At 33.0% G+C, this 17,036-nt stretch overlaps 1 protein-coding gene across 2 annotated transcripts in view; it reads left to right on the top strand.

Annotated features, from left to right (window-relative positions):
* The first annotated feature begins 211 nt into the window (after nucleotides 1–211).
* The window catches only part of LOC122400990 (calcium uptake protein 1 homolog, mitochondrial), a 35,590-nt gene continuing 18,765 nt past the window's right edge, over nucleotides 212–17,036 (top strand). Inside the window, exons 1-4 of one of the 2 annotated variants that reach the window (XM_043402819.1) lie at nucleotides 212–723; nucleotides 2,708–2,855; nucleotides 12,197–12,356; nucleotides 15,897–15,934. In XM_043402819.1, coding sequence (XP_043258754.1) covers nucleotides 494–723; nucleotides 2,708–2,855; nucleotides 12,197–12,356; nucleotides 15,897–15,934 — 576 coding nt within the window. In that variant the 5' untranslated portion in view covers nucleotides 212–493. Of the gene's footprint in view, nucleotides 724–2,707; nucleotides 2,856–8,995; nucleotides 9,156–12,196; nucleotides 12,357–15,896; nucleotides 15,935–17,036 lie in introns of both variants that reach the window. The other variant, XM_043402818.1, reaches the window with a different exon arrangement.

Here is a 17,036-nt window from a genome sequence, read left to right as displayed (position 1 = left end):
CAGCTGTTTCTCATTTACAAGAGCAAGAAGGTAAGGCTCACATTAGCGTTCTTTATCGATTTCCCGAAGTTGTGCGAAGTGCCGAAGTTGTGCGAAGTTCACGTACACGTTGCTCGTGCGGTAGTATATGCTGCTATCCCCATCACTCCGTTAGACGCTAAGGAAGTTCGTCGTCACTATTGACGATTTTGATGCTCTCAATTTTGCCCGATCTGGCCACACTGCCTTCGGTGCATTTCTGGCACCTCTGTACTGTATGCCAGTCATCTGTATTTATCGAAAAGTGTGGTGAATAAAACAAATTCAAACGTACATTTAAAATACTAAAATTAAGATTGAATGAAATGGAAAAACAAGTGCTATTAAAAAATAAGTGAAAATCGAAGCTATAATTTATTACAATCGATAAAGTTTCATTTTGAAACAAGCAGTAATTCGTTGGAATTATATAGAGATCTTCAAACGTACTTTTTTTCTAACCTTTTACAAGTATATGCTCAAAATGTTTATTAATGCGGTTACGTGCAGTTTAAGACTAAATTCTTCGAGAAAAAGTATTAAAAAATCGGTTTTGTTAATTCGTAATATTAATAACTTTCAATATCCAATTCCAAGGAATTTTACAAAGTTTTCTTATGGAAAAGAAACACGTGAAGTGAATTACCCATTTTTGTCATTTTTCATCCCAGCTTGTTTCGTTCTAAGCTTCATCGATTGGGAAGGGTAAGTTACGTATTAAAATATATTTTTATATTTTTCATTTAAGCAACCTTAAGAAAACAAATCGTAACTTATTCAATGAATTTATATTATATTGGTGAAAATACATCATTTGTCTAGTTTAGTAGATAAACTTTAGCAAGTAATGAAGTTACTGCTTAATTTTATAGCTTATATTATTATTCATGAATCTAATGTATAGATACAAAATCATTACTATATGACAATCAAAAGATTTATATTCCTTTTCAATGTTATTTAAAAATGATACATACAGTAATCCATGGAATTGATCAAATACTTCTTTTTATTATACATTTTATTTAATTAAAACAAAATCATTAACTATGAATCTTTAGGAATATATGTGATATATAATTTCAATTGTTGCATTAATAATACAAATGCAAAACATGTTAATCCTGCAAATTAGACGAAGTTTGACTAAAACTTGTCTTTTCTTTTTTTCATAAATTAATTAAGTATATCATTTCAAAATGAAATAAGTAAAAACAGGATGTAAATGGACATTAATTACTGTTAATAACATGAGAAAAATTATGTTTACAGTTGCATATGTAATATTTTATGTCAATATTTCTAAAAAAATAACTAATTATGCAAAAAATAATTATTCTTACATTTCACAATCTATTATTTGCTAAATACATACTATTATTATATTACAAATTTTACAAATACCACTGAGAAACTTTAAAGTCTAGCTTTACTTTCCAAATGCTTTCCCTAAACTAAGCTCTAATGTTCGCTTAGATCATTTTCTGTTGTGTTTATAAAACACAGGTTGGTTCTAAAGAAATCGTCATTTAGCATCATTTAATCTTTATGTAGGACAGAGCATTAAGAAATCATTAGTATCTGTAAAAAAGACTAGAGTCTAATTTATTTGAGATTATTTTCAATAAATGGTTTCTGATAGGACATAAATAATTTTTTATGACAAAAGTAAGTTTCAATTGTTTCAATTGAGTGGGATTTTATGGATTCCTTGTAAAAAAGAAAAAAAAGTTTGAGATCTATAACATGGTGGAGGTAGTGTGATTGTGTGGAATTACTTTTTTCGACGCAATATTAGCCCCTTGTACAAGATACACGGAATTATAGACAAATATGAATATGCAAATATCTTATAAACACAAATGTTACTACGTGCGTTAGACAAAATGCCAAATATTGAACAAGGTAATGATTGGAAATTGCTTTCTATTTTACAAAAAAAGAAAATTTGTGTAATGAAATGGCTACCCCAAAGTACAGATGTAAATCCAATTGATGCCTTTGGAATCATGTAAAAGAAAACTTGAAAGCTTACAAATTAAAAGATAAAAACAATTTGTTTAAAATATTACAAATGCTATATATTAAAATAAAACATATCTTACAAATTATTTGAGAATTTTAATGTATCACATTTTTACAAAAAAATCATTTGATAAGATACCATTTTGAGCAATGTATGTACTTACACATATCTTTATGCGTTCTCATTACGAATTGTACACATGATTAATTAATTTTAACGAATTTTATTTTACAATCTGAACGTTGTATGTATAAATGATTATATAAGTTATATACTATGAAACTATTCTAATAATAAAAACTGCTAAAACAAACTTCAAATTCGATAGTAGATGCTTTATTTATTTTTTAAAATATATATCAAATAATTTATTTTATATAATTCTATACATATATATAAATAAAATTTTAAAAATCAAAAAATGAATTTTGTAATGAATTTAATTTGTAATTAAAAATATTATGTGCAGAATCCATTAAAAACTATTACACTATTACGTTACAAAGAATTATAAATGTAGTATAGAAAGTTCAGTTCAGAACAATCTGTTCGGAGCAATTAATGATCTAATAATACAGTTTTACCATTAAGGAGTTAGTAGTAATGCTTTTTCGAATTTCTTTCTATTAATAGTTACAAATTGTTTTATAAATTTTATTTCAGTTTGAGAGGAAAGTATTTGTCTACCGTTTATGCAGCAGAGATTGTTGCTGAAGACACACGTGGTAATAATGAAGACTTGGTTCGTGGACAAGAAGAAGAACAAAGTAAAAAGAAGGCAAAAGAAAAAATCGGCTTTCGAGATAGAAAGGTGAATTGATTGATTTTCCTCTCTAATTTATATGTAGTTTCTATTTTAAGGTAATTTAATTTTAAATGTTTTTAAGTCTAAATTAGACACTTTATTACAATACGAGCACAATTATATACGGAGTACCTCAAAAGTACATAGCCATACTTCATGGAAAGGGAAGACATGTTGTGGGGGTTACTAGATATTACTATCGCGATTTCTATCATTATTATAATGTTCCCACCTTAAATGTGAAAAAGGATGTAATGGTAAATGTCAAAATTTTATCCCTACTATTAGAGTGACTCTTCTTGGAACCAGTAAAGCGATTAATGTGGCGACGTGATGTTCGGTTGTCGAATAGTGTATTGTCGGATTACTTTAGGTTGGTAGTAGCGACGTTGCCAATTTTTCGGCTACCTCTTAGCCAATTTTATTCGAGCGCTAATTCTTGCTATGTACCGTATTTTGCTACTCATGTTGGTATTTTTTCCTAAGTCGTGAAAATGACCATCATCACCATTGCAACGACACACAGTGGAGTATTTGCCCAGAAAAGCTGGCCAAAACTATTTTGACCACTTCGATGCAACGAATTACGATTAGAAATGACACAGTGTGATATTATTTAATTAGGAAATGAATAGGAATAAAAAAATACTAGAAATAGTTTATTTACTTAAATAATTTTTGTATTATACATTTTTTTTTTATTGTTAATATTTATAAGTCAAAATCTTTAAAATTCGTCTGTATCATCTGTTTTTGTTGCTTCTTCACTTGAATCATCTATATTGTCTACATCTAGGGGAGACCGAGGCTAGAAGTTCCGATTTTAAGAAAACATAAAAAATGACTATTTTTTTTTTACCATGTACCATGGGGCGGCAGCAATAGTTCTCAATGCTTTGTTCTGAAACCTTTGGATGATATCTATGTTACTTCTCTTGGCGCATCTCCAGAGTTGTATTCCATATGTCCAAATTGGAATAATAGCGACCTTATACAGGAGTAGTTTATTGTATAGTGTAAGTTTCAATTTTCGACCAAGGACCCAATACATGGTTCTCATTTTGTGGTTAAGTTGCATTCTTTTCTTTTTCATGTGGTTTTTCCATGTAAGTCTTTTATCCACGTACAGACCAAGATATCTGACACAATCCTTGATCTCGAGGTATTCGCTGTTCAGTTTCACTGCAGGAGACGTAATATGTCTGGTAGTAATTTAACATTGTTAAAATATTGCATTTTGCAACTAATGAGAGTTATTGATGCAAACTGGAAGGTGGATGAACACTTTCGAGTTTCAATTTCTCACTTTCTTAACCGTTCGCTTATGTATATTTACACTCAAGGATCGCTATGTATACACGTACACTCCCGTCCATAAGTCACCGTACACATACTCGTTTTCAGTAAAAGAATGATTAAAACACAGATACAACTCTCTTTGTTTTTATTGTTAATCTTGTAATATTTAGGTATTTTACGATAATTTCGGTATATAAAAATAGAAATAAATATTAGTTATTTAAATAAACGTTTAAAAAAGGAACTGCATGCGTAAACACTTATTTCGTTAGGTTTCCGTTCGGTACATGTTGGGATATATTGGTCGCTTTGGACGTTCAAAACCATCAGAGGACTATATTTGGAACATTATAAAGAGTTTATAAACATTGTAAGAGGGGTTCTAGACTAAACAGAGATAAGCATGGAGCTACGAAAGCGAAGTCGCTGTTTCTTCTTCATTTCAAGTTTGACAGTGCATGTGATCAGTATGAGCAGTTCTAGAAAAGAATTATCTGTTCAAAAGCGTTCGAGTATTATTACTCTTGCTAAAGAAGGCTATTCTGTGCGGGAAATTGCGATAAAAACTAAAATTCCGAAATCAACAGTGCATGATACAGTGAAAAAGTTAACAGTTACTAATACTTTTGAATATAAAAAACGAACTGGACGGCCCAAAAAAAACAACAAAAATATGAAGACCGCTATACAGGGTGTTTCCTTAGCTTTTGCCCACCTTTTTTCGAGCACTTCTGTTAATCTGACAAAAAAATGTTTCCAACAAAAGTCTATCAATGTCTTATTTACTACAAGATAAAATATTGAATTTAAAAAAATTATTGTTTTTTCAATAAGAAATCGAGGTCACCTTGATTTTTATAAATAGCATTGCATATTTTTTACTTCATATTATTATAGCTTGTGTTAAGACGAATTCAACGACCTCCTATAGCATGACCTTCGGATGACCTTGAACTGAAAAAATTCACTTCAATCAGCAGAAACGATATGCGCAATCAAAATGTTGTATGCCACAGAATTCCGTTGCGGCTTTACGATAATCTACTGTTTACTTTCATCATAAGGCTGTTATTAGATTTTCAACCATTTACTAACTTGCTGGCAGTTTAATATTGTAAGAAAGAGTGTATGCATGTGTGTATGTGGGGCGAGCGTGAACGTCCTAAGGCGGGCAACAATAGCCAGGGAGAGAAACAAAATGACGAGCGGGTGAAACAAAGGTCAAACGTGAGGAAGGTATTATTATTCCTGTCGTAACCCAGTCGTAGTATCGTGTGCCTTCTTATAATTTATCGTATAAAAATGAATAAGTTTTCAAGAAGAGAACGATATGACATGTCACTGTCTTCAACGAATGTGGAAAAATGCACGCAAAGCAGTAGTTTTATACAGAGAACGGTTCTTGAATAGAGTTTGTCCTTCCGCGAATACTTTTCGTTATCTTGAGAAATTACTACTTCGCTATGGTAAATTTCCTGGCGAAAAGAATACTACCGAACGTAAGAAAACTGTTACTAACGAGGAGAACGCTATACTGGTATTGAGTTATTTTGAAGTTCATCCGTATGCGTCTATTCGACATGTATCGAACGAATTGAACATGTCCGTAAAAAGTGTTCATGTTATTTTGAAGAGGTATAAGTATCATCCATTCAAAATGACGTTAGTCCAGCAACTACGCGATACTGATGGACCTCGATGGTTGACATTCTGTGCGTGGCTATCTACTATTTTGGAAGACGATCCTGAAATATTAATGAAAATTCTGTGGACCGACGAATCATGTTTTACAAATGTTGGAGTCCAAGGAAGAACACGAGTTAATGGCGTGGACTTGTTTAATATCGACGAGCTTACAGATTCGACTGAGTACAAGAAGGCCCTTTTTCGGGGTTTTGTCCCTATTTATCGGTTTGTACAAGAGTGGAAGGGGAGCCGGATGACTACTCCAGTAGCACACGGCTGAGTCCTAGTGTTGATGAGTAAGACCGCGTCCTAGTGTTTACAATCTAGGGTACACTGACTTTGCACGGCCTTACTCAGCGATGTGACTCAAGGAGAAAAATACTATGATTCATGCGTGTCATCCGACACAAATAACGGAATCATTAATCGTCATAATCAACATCATTGGGCTGTGGAAAATCCACACTGGATACGAGAACGTAATTTTCAAGTTCGAATTAGTGTCAATGTCCGATGCGGAATTTTACATGGCTATCTAATTGGACCTTATTTCATCGAAGGAAGCTTAACAGAGCAGCGATATCTTAACTTCCTGCGAGAAAAACTCCCAGGCTTATTAGATAATATTCCTCTCAATATCAGAAACAGCATGTATTTACAACAAGATGGATGCCCTGCCTACAATGCCCGCATAATTCGTCAATATCTCGATTTTAAGTTCGGAAATCGTTGGATAGGAACATATGGTCCAATTCGCTGGCCACCGCGTTCTCCAGATATATCCCCCTTAGATTTTTATCTCTGGGGACATCTGCAGTCCATTGTTTACGAAAACCCAATTGACAATGTTCAAGATCTTCGAGAACGCATTGTACAGTCATGTAGTAACATAGATCGGAATGTGTTAATTGATGTGACAACTAGAAGTGTAGTACAGAGAGCGGAGTTCTGTGCTGTAGAAGATGGATTGTAGTTTGAACATAGGTTGTAACAATGTTGTCACAAGTTATTATGAAATGGATTATCTAAGCTTTCAAGATTCATCCTCATAGCCGACCTGGTACCCTTGTTTTCGTTGAGTTTATTTAATGATATAACTTTTTGAAATAAACGTATCAATTTGGCAATTGATGTATCTTAAAATAAAGCAATTTTCATCTTTGATCGTTTTTGCTGATTGGAGTCAATTTTCTCAGTTCAAGGTCATCCAAAGGCCATGGTATAGCAGGTTGTTGAATTCGTCTTAACGCAAGCTATAATAATATGAAGTAAAAAATATGCAATGCTATTTAAAAAAAGCAAGGTGACCTCGATTTCTTATTGAAAAAATAATAATTTTTTTAAATTCAGTATTTTATCTTGTAGTACATAAGACATTGATAAACATTTGTTGGAAACATTTTTTTGTCAGATTAACAGAAGTGCTCGAAAAAAGGTGGGCAAATGTTAAGGAAACACCCTGTATATTATAAGGAAAAAGAAAGAGATAAATTGAATCATACAAAACGATATAAGTTTAACGTAGAACACAATAACGCGGGTCGCACTATAACTGTAACCGCATACACGTCTGTCTCGCTCAAGGATCTATACGTTAGTGAGGTCTATGGATCGCTATCTGAAAACAATTGTCCTCCGTGGTGGCGCCACCTCCTATTCGCGGGAAGAGCAAACTCCTTCAAATGATAAATCAGTAACAACTTTATTTAAAGCTAACATAAATAACCTGTTAAACGAAAAAAACGCGACGTGATACACAATGTTTGCTCCATACATGGCAATACAAAAATAATGTAAAAGCTCTATTAGCACATCTTGGCAGCCAATTATTTTTGCATTGAGAATAGAAACCTTTACCGATTCCAATGACGCCAAAAAGGCCATCAAGACTCATTTAGAAATCTAGAAATGTCTCTCATGAAAATACTACAAATGGGAAAATTACACTAAATCATAGATCATCTTCAAACTTGAATAATTGCAAGCCCAGAAACAATAAGAAAGTGAAAAATGCTGGAAAATGTAATGTATACTTGCCTAAAAAGTGTCTGTAAAGAACAAATAAACATAACATCTTCGTCACACATAAACGATACTAATAACCGAGCGGTATTTTAGAAACGGATGAAGAGAAAAATTAGTACTATCATGAGTACAAAAATAAAAAAAATAGTACTGATACAACGTTGTTCATATATTCCATTAACTCACACAACAAAAATTTTACATCTTACACAAGATTTGAAAAGTTGTATTTTGGCCAGCTTTTCGGTCCGAATACTCCACTGTGCGACGAAGCGACTACCTAACGATAAATCTTATTGGAAGTTACTGATGTTATGAATACATATAACGTTAATACATTAACCGTTGCGAAGATAGTTTTACACAAAGAATATCAAAGAATTGCTTTATTTTCATTTGACAAATGGATGGAAGTATAACTCTACAATATTTCAAATATACAACAAATTTTTATTTTAAAAATTTCTCCTCGAAGTTCAGGTGTTTTTAAACTAAAAACAATATTTGAATTTTGTTATGTTCTAATTACAAAATAAGATAATTAATAAGCCAATAGACTTACACTACCGGCCATAAGTGTGTTTGCCCACCATCAAAAGCACAGAATGTTTTTTTTCTGATGCTCTATCGATGGATCCATTGTATGTCAAATTTGGTTCAAGGGCACATTTGACACCCTTATTCGGCTATACTCTATTAGTCTTGCAGTTTTATGTTTCCGGGTAAGAGTTGTATTTTAATCGTATATCTTGATATAATATTTATTGTGTACTTTATGTAGATACAGAAAGTTGCGAAATTTTCATTACTTTAGCAGTAGTTGTATTATTATTTGTTATTTAATTAATATTTCTGTATATTGAGGGGAAAAATTAATCCTGAATAAACGGTTTCATGTTTGCGATAGTACTCTATAGATGCTAATACTGTTGTCTGCTCTTTATCAAGAGTTACTTTTACAAGAATATTTTAAACAATTATAACAGTTCACTTCTATGTAAAAACAACATTTAGTATTGTACTTGAATGAAATATAAAAAATTTCTTAGAAAGTAATTTTTATTTAAGGTAAATAAATGTTCTTTTATTTTTTATTATTTGTGTTCACATGATATATTAATAATAAATGATTACAGATTACAGAATATGAAAATCGTTTGAGAGCATATTCGACTCCTGACAAAATTTTTCGTTATTTTGCGACCGTAAAAGTATCTACTTTAGACGGTATCGAAATTTTTATGACTCCTGATGACTTTCTTCGAGCGATTACACCCGGCATGAGACAACCAGACGGTATAGTTTTATTCTTTTTTTTTTTATGTATTTGTTTTGTATCACCATTTAATATCTGATTAATATTAATTTATGTGTTTTACTTGAATTTAATTCTAATATCCATTTAATTATTTATACCTCGCTTAACATTGAAATGATTTTGATTGTTTTACTGCTTATTTATTTATTTAAAATGCAATGCCGTTGTAGAAAATGTGAACAGTTTATCAAAGGGTATATAATGTTATAATTTTATAACTATATAATTTTATAACTTTATAATATTATAATTTTATAATTTTATAATATTATAATTTTCCAATTATGGGGAATACCAAAAGGGGCCAGTCAAGAACACCACGAAGAGCTTCTCTGCAAAAGAATCTACATTCGATGTTTATTCTCGATCGTCTCACTTTTCCACTTTTCACAGCAATCCCACGTGTTTCCAAAAACCTGACTTCCTCTTCTGCCATGCGCGCGCAGGACCCTTTAGAAACTAGTCTCGAGGAAGTCAACTTCCTTACAGGTATATGTATAGCCGAATAAGGGGGTCAAATGTGGCCCCAAACCGAATTGAACGAACGATGGGTCATTCGGTAGCTTATCCAAAAAAAACCCTGTGTGCCAATCTTTAACTTGAAATCTCGACCGTAGGGGTAGTAATGGGGTGAAAACAAAAATCATGTTTTTGTACAATTTCTCTTGACCTATTGAGTAAAAAAATGTAAAAAAATTCAGAGACATTTCGGGTACCGGGGCACATATTTTGGAAGTTTTTCAGATTTTTAGATTGAAGAACCAGGTAGTAAAAAATAAAAATACCGCAAAAAATGCCAATTACGCATTGAAAGGATTGTAGAACTGCTTTTATATTTTTACAGTAAACAGATATTGTTATTACTATTATTCTCAATTTTTCTCAATTGAAACAAAGTATGTAATTCTGCTTAGTGTAGAAACAATAAACAGTCTACGAAACACTCATATATTGAAGAATGCATAAAAATTCGACGTGTAAGTTACTCTAATATGCAGAAAATGAGGAAAAAATCGGTTTTTATTTTTTTGCACTGCGGCGCACCAAAATGAAAAATCTGAAAAAAATTGAGAATAATAGTAATAGCAATACTTGTTTACTGTAAAAGTATAAAAGTATTTCCGGACCTCCTTCAATACACAATCGACATTTTTCGGCATTTTTTACGGTTTTTTATCTTTTACTACCTGGTTCTTCAATCAAAAAATCTGAAAATCTCCCAAAATATGTGCCCCGGTACCCGAAATGTCTCTGAATTTTTTTACATTTTTTTACTCAATAGGTCAAGAGAAATTGTACAAAAACATGATTTTTGTTTTCACCCCATTACTACCCCCACGGTCGAGATTTCAAGTTAAAGATTGGCACACAGGGTTTTTTTTGGATAAGCTATCGAATGACCCATCGTTCGTTCAATTCGGTTTGGGGCCACATTTGACCCCCTTATTCGGCTATACAGGGTGTTCGGCCACCTCTAGCAAAAATTTTAATGAGCGATAGTAGAGGCCAAAATAAGACGAAAATCAAGAATACTAATTTGTTGATGGAAGCTTCGTTAAAAAGTTATTAACAATTAAATTCAAAAATTTCAAATCGTTCTGGAAAAATTATTTTCGGTTGCGGGGATCAACTACAATCATTTTTGGTGAGTACACATACCTCCGAAATCCTATCTACTTTCGAGAAAAAAAATCGAGTAGGTGCTGAAATTTTTCGGCGAAAAAAAATTTTTCAAATCGTTTTAAAAAAATTATTTTCGGTTGCGGGGATCAATTACAATCATTTTTTATCATTACACATACCTCCGAAATAGTACGCACTTTCGAGAAAAAAATTCCTTACTGAAAATCCAATTAGGTGCCTAAATTTTTCAACGGAGAAAAAAAATTGCAAATCGTTGTGGAAAAATTATTTTCGGTTGTAGGGTTCAATTACAGTCATTTTTGGTGAATAGACATACCCCCGAAATCTTGCGTATTTTCGAGAAAAAAATTCAGTAAGAGCGGCACTTTAAACGTTAATAACTTTTTAACGAAGCTTCCACCAACAAATTAGTATTCTTGATTTTCGTCTTATTTTGGCCTCTACTATCGCTCATTAAAATTTTTGCTAGAGGTGGCCGAACACCCTGTATACATCATACATACATCAATCGGTAGAATAATCATGATTTTTTTCATAATTTTTAATTGAGTAAAACGGGAGATATTAAGGATAAATCAAAAAATGATTTTCATCCCGTAATTACGCCTGTAGTAGAGATACCGGGTCGAAACTTTGTGAAAAGGGGTTTCTTCGACCCACCTATCGAATGGTATTAACCCCGTTCACTTTGGTTTGGGGGCACTTTCACCACGCTTATTCAACTAGATCCTTTAATAAACATGTTTTCTCGACAAATATAATTGTAGAAATAAATTGGCTATAGTTACAAAAGTCATGATAGAATACCCGATAATATTCAAAAGAAAACAAATCTACTGTTTTCAACACTTTATACAAAAAAGCAAGTTAACTGACAACGCTAAAAATATAAGTTTTATTAAAGTATATGTATAAACAATTTCCAGAAGAAAAATTAAAAAGATTAATAGAAAATTGAAGAAGATACACAAAGACAACAATTTTCCTCAAAACAGTGGTTGATGTATTCGTGTCTTCAATTTTCTTATTATTAGTACATTAATTTTAGTAAATTCAATTTCTTTTCATTACTAAATGTTACTTTTATACTTCGACATAGTTAATAGTATATAGGAAAAATCTTGAATAAATAATGTTATTTCCTTTTTGGTTTTTATAACCAAAACTATAAAGAGTATAGGAAGAAAAGTATTTTCCCCCAACTTCTAGGTACATGTAGCCTCTTAAATATGTTTATAATTTTTAAATAAACTCATGTAATATATCCTTTCTATATTAATTGTTTAATTCATACGTGCCTTGAATTATATTTGGTAATTTTAAGATATGGTATTGTTGTTACCAATGAAATACATAACAAATATTTGCAATACAGATAATAGAATATGAAAATCGAATGAGGCATTATTCCACACCTGACAAAGTATTTCGATATTTTGCTACTCTACAAGTGACCAACAACGACATTCATGAAATCTTCATGACACCTGACGACTTCCTGAGATCCATAACGCCTGGTGTTAAACAGCCAGATGGTAACATTTAAAAAAATGTACTATATATCGTATACATTTATGTATGTATGTACAATAATTTGAGAGGAATCAGTAGTGGCTGTTTGTTATTTAAAATGCTTTACATTTAGTTATAAAATATTATTTAGGCGCATTATATTGCAATTTTTAAATATTGAATCGAGTTCGCTTAATTTTCTTTAACCAGAGAGAGTAGAGCTTTTATCTCTGGGGTTCCTGTTCTTTATTTCAACCTGTAGTCGAGCGTACCACGTACTGTAAAAAGCGAGGCTTGAAAAGTTATATGTATAAAAGTCCTAGTCGAAACTGTTATAAAGAACTTGAAAGTCGAACTACATATATCGATTTACGTTAAAGTTCTTTCATCAGCTCTCATGTAGGTTGTATAACCGTCATTTTTTAGATTCTATGTAGGTCCTGAAACGATTCTGAATCTGTATAATGTAAATATTTGTCGTTTGCCGTTTTCGGCGGCCAGACCATATTTTTTAAAAATTTAACAAAATATTCATAAACTAAAACTAAGTGAGGATTATATTATACAAAATGTCAGTTTTATTTTGAAATCCAGAATATTTCATAAACGATGAAAAATATTAGAAAAATATATGTGACAAAAACAGTTTTCTTGTCAGTGAAAAGATGGCGGAGATTTCAACATCAAGTTCGTTTCTTCGAATGAAATGCTGTATTTTCTATACATAACATTATAGTACAAGTGTATTACGAATTCAATGAATTACTATCGAACTCATTTCGACGAGTATAAACGTGGAAAATTGTGTGATCGTGCCCCATCATGGCAGTCACGCAGAGTGTTGTGACCGGAGGTGTGCGTTACTGATCAAATAAATAAGATCTTGAACAAATAATTAACATTTGATCTGACCAATACTTTTTAGGCTTTCGCGGCCATAGTGATTACTACTAGAATTGGCTTCCGGGTTGGAGCCGCGTTCAGAAGACGAGAGAGTCGAAATAGAGAAGAACCAGCAAATCCCTTTCCTGGATGTCCTGGTAAACAGAAAACACGACGGCACTCTTGGACATAAAGTATACCGAAAACCTACTCACACAGACAGATATTTACAAGCTTCTTCACACCATCATCCATCCCAAAAGGTATCGGTCATTTCTTCCTTAATCACCAGAGCAGTCTCAATTTCAGAACCATCCTCCCTTCAACAAGAACTCACCAACGTAAAAACAGCTCTAATTAAGAACGGCTACACTACACCTCAGATCAACCGCACGATGCGCAAAATAATCAATACACCAGTTAACACAAATACACAATCCCCACCTTCACAAAACACCCTAACATCTATTGCGTTTTTACCCTATCTACAGGGAATAACAGACAGGATTTCGCGGGTTCTCAAAAAATATAATATTAAAACGATATTCCAACCGGCTCAAAAGGTGAGTCAAATCTTGACCTCTGCCAAAGACCCGTGTCCACCCCTTACCTGCCCAGTTGTATACAGAATACCCTGCTCATGCGGTAAGGTGTACATCGGTGAAACTGGGAGGAGTGTCAATACTCGCCTAAAGGAACACGAAAGATGCTCCAGATTGGGTTACGTACAGTCAGCTGTAGCCGAACACCAGATTGAGACTGGCCACAAGATCCTTTTCCAAGATGTCAAAGTCCTGGCTAAGGAAAACGCTTATTTCCCCAGGAAATACCGTGAAGCGGTAGAAATCCGAAAAATACCCGAACAACATCAATCGGGATAAAGGTCTATATCTCAATCCAATCTGGAACAGCCTCCTCCCAGTTTTTTAATTGGCCAGCTGCCCAATTAAAATCTATTGGATGGTGCACTGATCCGCAACGATGGACACAGGTATAAGTTAGGGTCCCCTCTGATACTTTCTTCAGTATCAGAGATTATTTGATTCCCTGATGAAGCTAGCTGCAATGCTGGCGAAACGTCGGACTCTCTCGTCTTCTGAACGCGGCTCCAACCCGGAAGCCAATTCTAGTAGTATTTGATCTGACCGTTGAGAATAACAAATGTTTATTTTATACAAGGTAAGCCGAAATTCATAGTAAAACCGAGCAAAGGCTGATTCTACGTGAAATATAATATATGTATAACAAGAAAGATGGGATTACGTCAGAGTAGCGGTCGGGCATTTGATAAAAATCTACACAAGGTGAACTTTCTAAAAAGTGTATTTTGTGACTGTTTACGGCAAAAGCCAATACAATTCTGTAACCTGACAGAAAACCAGGGTCGTGAGAGCACCCATGGTAGTACGGCCATCCTTTTTCCAAGTGTCCTGATCAGTCCTCCTTTAAGAGGAGCCAAGAAGAAGCACATGTATTTATTTGGCCGAGTCGTTCGGGCATTAGCATTCAACTAACAAAGTCGGGCCCAGTGTGGCCAGATCTGGCATAATTGAGTGCATCGAAATCGACATTAGTAACGACGAACTTCCTTAGTGTCTAACGGAGTGGTGGGGATGATCAGTGTGGCCCAGTGTGGCCCAGTGTGGCCAGATCGAGCATAATTGAGTGCATCGAAATTGACAATAGTGACGACGAACTTCCTTAGCGTCTAACGTAGTGGTGGGGATAGCAGACATACAGGGTGTCTCACCCGATTTTGACATCTTGATTTTCTCGCTATTGTTACTCGTAACAAAAAATGTTTCAGCGGAGGCTTGAATGGTTCGAGTGGAGCATATTCTGATGTTATTAGTTTTTTCGTGAGTGGACGCGTAAAGGTCATATAAAGGTCAACTTTGTTTTTTTAAATGGAATGAGGTATTTTTTAATACATCAATCGATTCAGCTGTACAATCGTTATAAAAAAGTACTAACTATGTAACGTCGAAAAATTGATTTTTTCAACAAAAATGATTTTACGAATAAAAAAAAGTTAATGAAAAAGAGCAATGCTTTACGATTAAAACTAAAACAAATTAAAAGATCCTATCTTGAACGGTTACGGAAATAAATATTCTTTTGTGAAAGTAGTTTTCGTGAAAATCAGTAAAAATTGCTAACTTTGAGGGTCTCTAATCTTTTTTAAACAAATTTTTAAAAACAGCAAAATGATGTATCGCCTCCATCCCCCTAATATCACATGGATTATAACATATTTAAATTTGAACGAAATCACTGAAAACGAGTACAAAAGTGATCAATTTGCTATGGAATGACCCTAATATCGGATTCGTAATAAAAGGCTGCTAAGTATAATGTATAAAAAATATAATGACGATAAGAAAATAGTATCGGGTTTTGAACCCGCTTTAAAAGGAATCTTCAAGATTATAATGATATCTAAAACCTGGTAAATATAAGATACATATTTCGGTATTCCTTATTTTCCACTTTAGTATAAGCCCCCTGCTTTGTACGTACATATATCGAATCTAAGAAAGACCGATTTCCTTGTTTGCAAACACATTTTCTGCATAGTTGGTACGACATAGCTGCAGTGATTATTCCATGAGTATTATTATACCCTATAGATTATTTAGAGAAAAATTTTCAATGTTTTTAAATTATATTATTATTTTTAGGTCTTGGATTGGATAAATACAAACGCTACGATCCAAAGGTGAGTTAATTATTTTAAACAAATATCCTATTAATAAAAATATTTAATTTTTGAACGTCTAAGGCTGGATCTTTCTGGGCTTACTTTGCAAAGACTGAATTCGACATAAAAATATTTTCACATAGTTCTGAAATATTTAAAATTCTCATAATGTCATAATGTCCTTCACCTGTCACATTAGAAAATACTAGTTATATTAGAATATTCATCATTACAAAGAAATAAACATGTTTTAACTGCAACTAGTGACGAGTCGTGAACATATTCAAGCAATGTATGCAACAAAAAAGAAGGATAATATTGATAGACTAATTATTCACTACTAATTGTACGACTAATAATCTAGCCGTATAAAACTAATATTTTATTTATTAGATTATGTTTTATTCGATTTTTTGGGTCGATTTGTAATTACATGTGTATTAAATGTTGACCAGAATTAGGAAACACTCTCTTGTAATACAGTTTGATATGATGGGAATTCCATAGTCATAGTTATGTGCTGCTTCCTAAGAAGCCATATCAACCAACTCTTTACACATTTTGTAACGAATATTTCTCTATTAAATGATACTGTAATATCCTTTATTATTCTCATAATTATGCAGATATTTATTTAACTGAAACTTGTGGCGTAGACTAGATCTGGAAGATTCAGAAATCCATCTCTCAAGGTACTGTAGTGAGTCTTTGTTTCGTCCGAGAATGAAACTTAGAATTAGGAATAACAAAATATTTTGTTTAATCAACGCGTTACAATAACAATATTTACAGTAATTTCCATGACGAAGGTGGTGATGACCCAAACCAAATTGAACGTGAGATGGACGATTCGATAATTTATCGAAAGAAAACATTTTATATCAATTTGTTGAAACCTTCGACGAAAAACATACCGGGTAATAAAACGCGTAAGAAACGGCTTTCTCAAAAGTGGCCTTTTCGACTTTGCTTGTCGTAAACCATGCTAGCATTTGCACGCCAAATGTTTCTTTTGTTGTGCGAGCTAGCCGCTACAAAGTCCTGCAGAAAGACCCACCACCTAGCAATTCGCGGCACGATATCCCTTTTTGTACTGGTGGCTTTTATAGCATTGCAATCG

This window comes from Colletes gigas, unplaced genomic scaffold, assembly GCF_013123115.1.
Source record: "Colletes gigas isolate AHSC1104 unplaced genomic scaffold, ASM1312311v1 Colletes_gigas_Sc00021, whole genome shotgun sequence".
In the NCBI taxonomy this organism is placed as follows: domain Eukaryota; kingdom Metazoa; phylum Arthropoda; class Insecta; order Hymenoptera; family Colletidae; genus Colletes; species Colletes gigas.
This window is presented reverse-complemented; position numbering and strand designations above follow the sequence as displayed.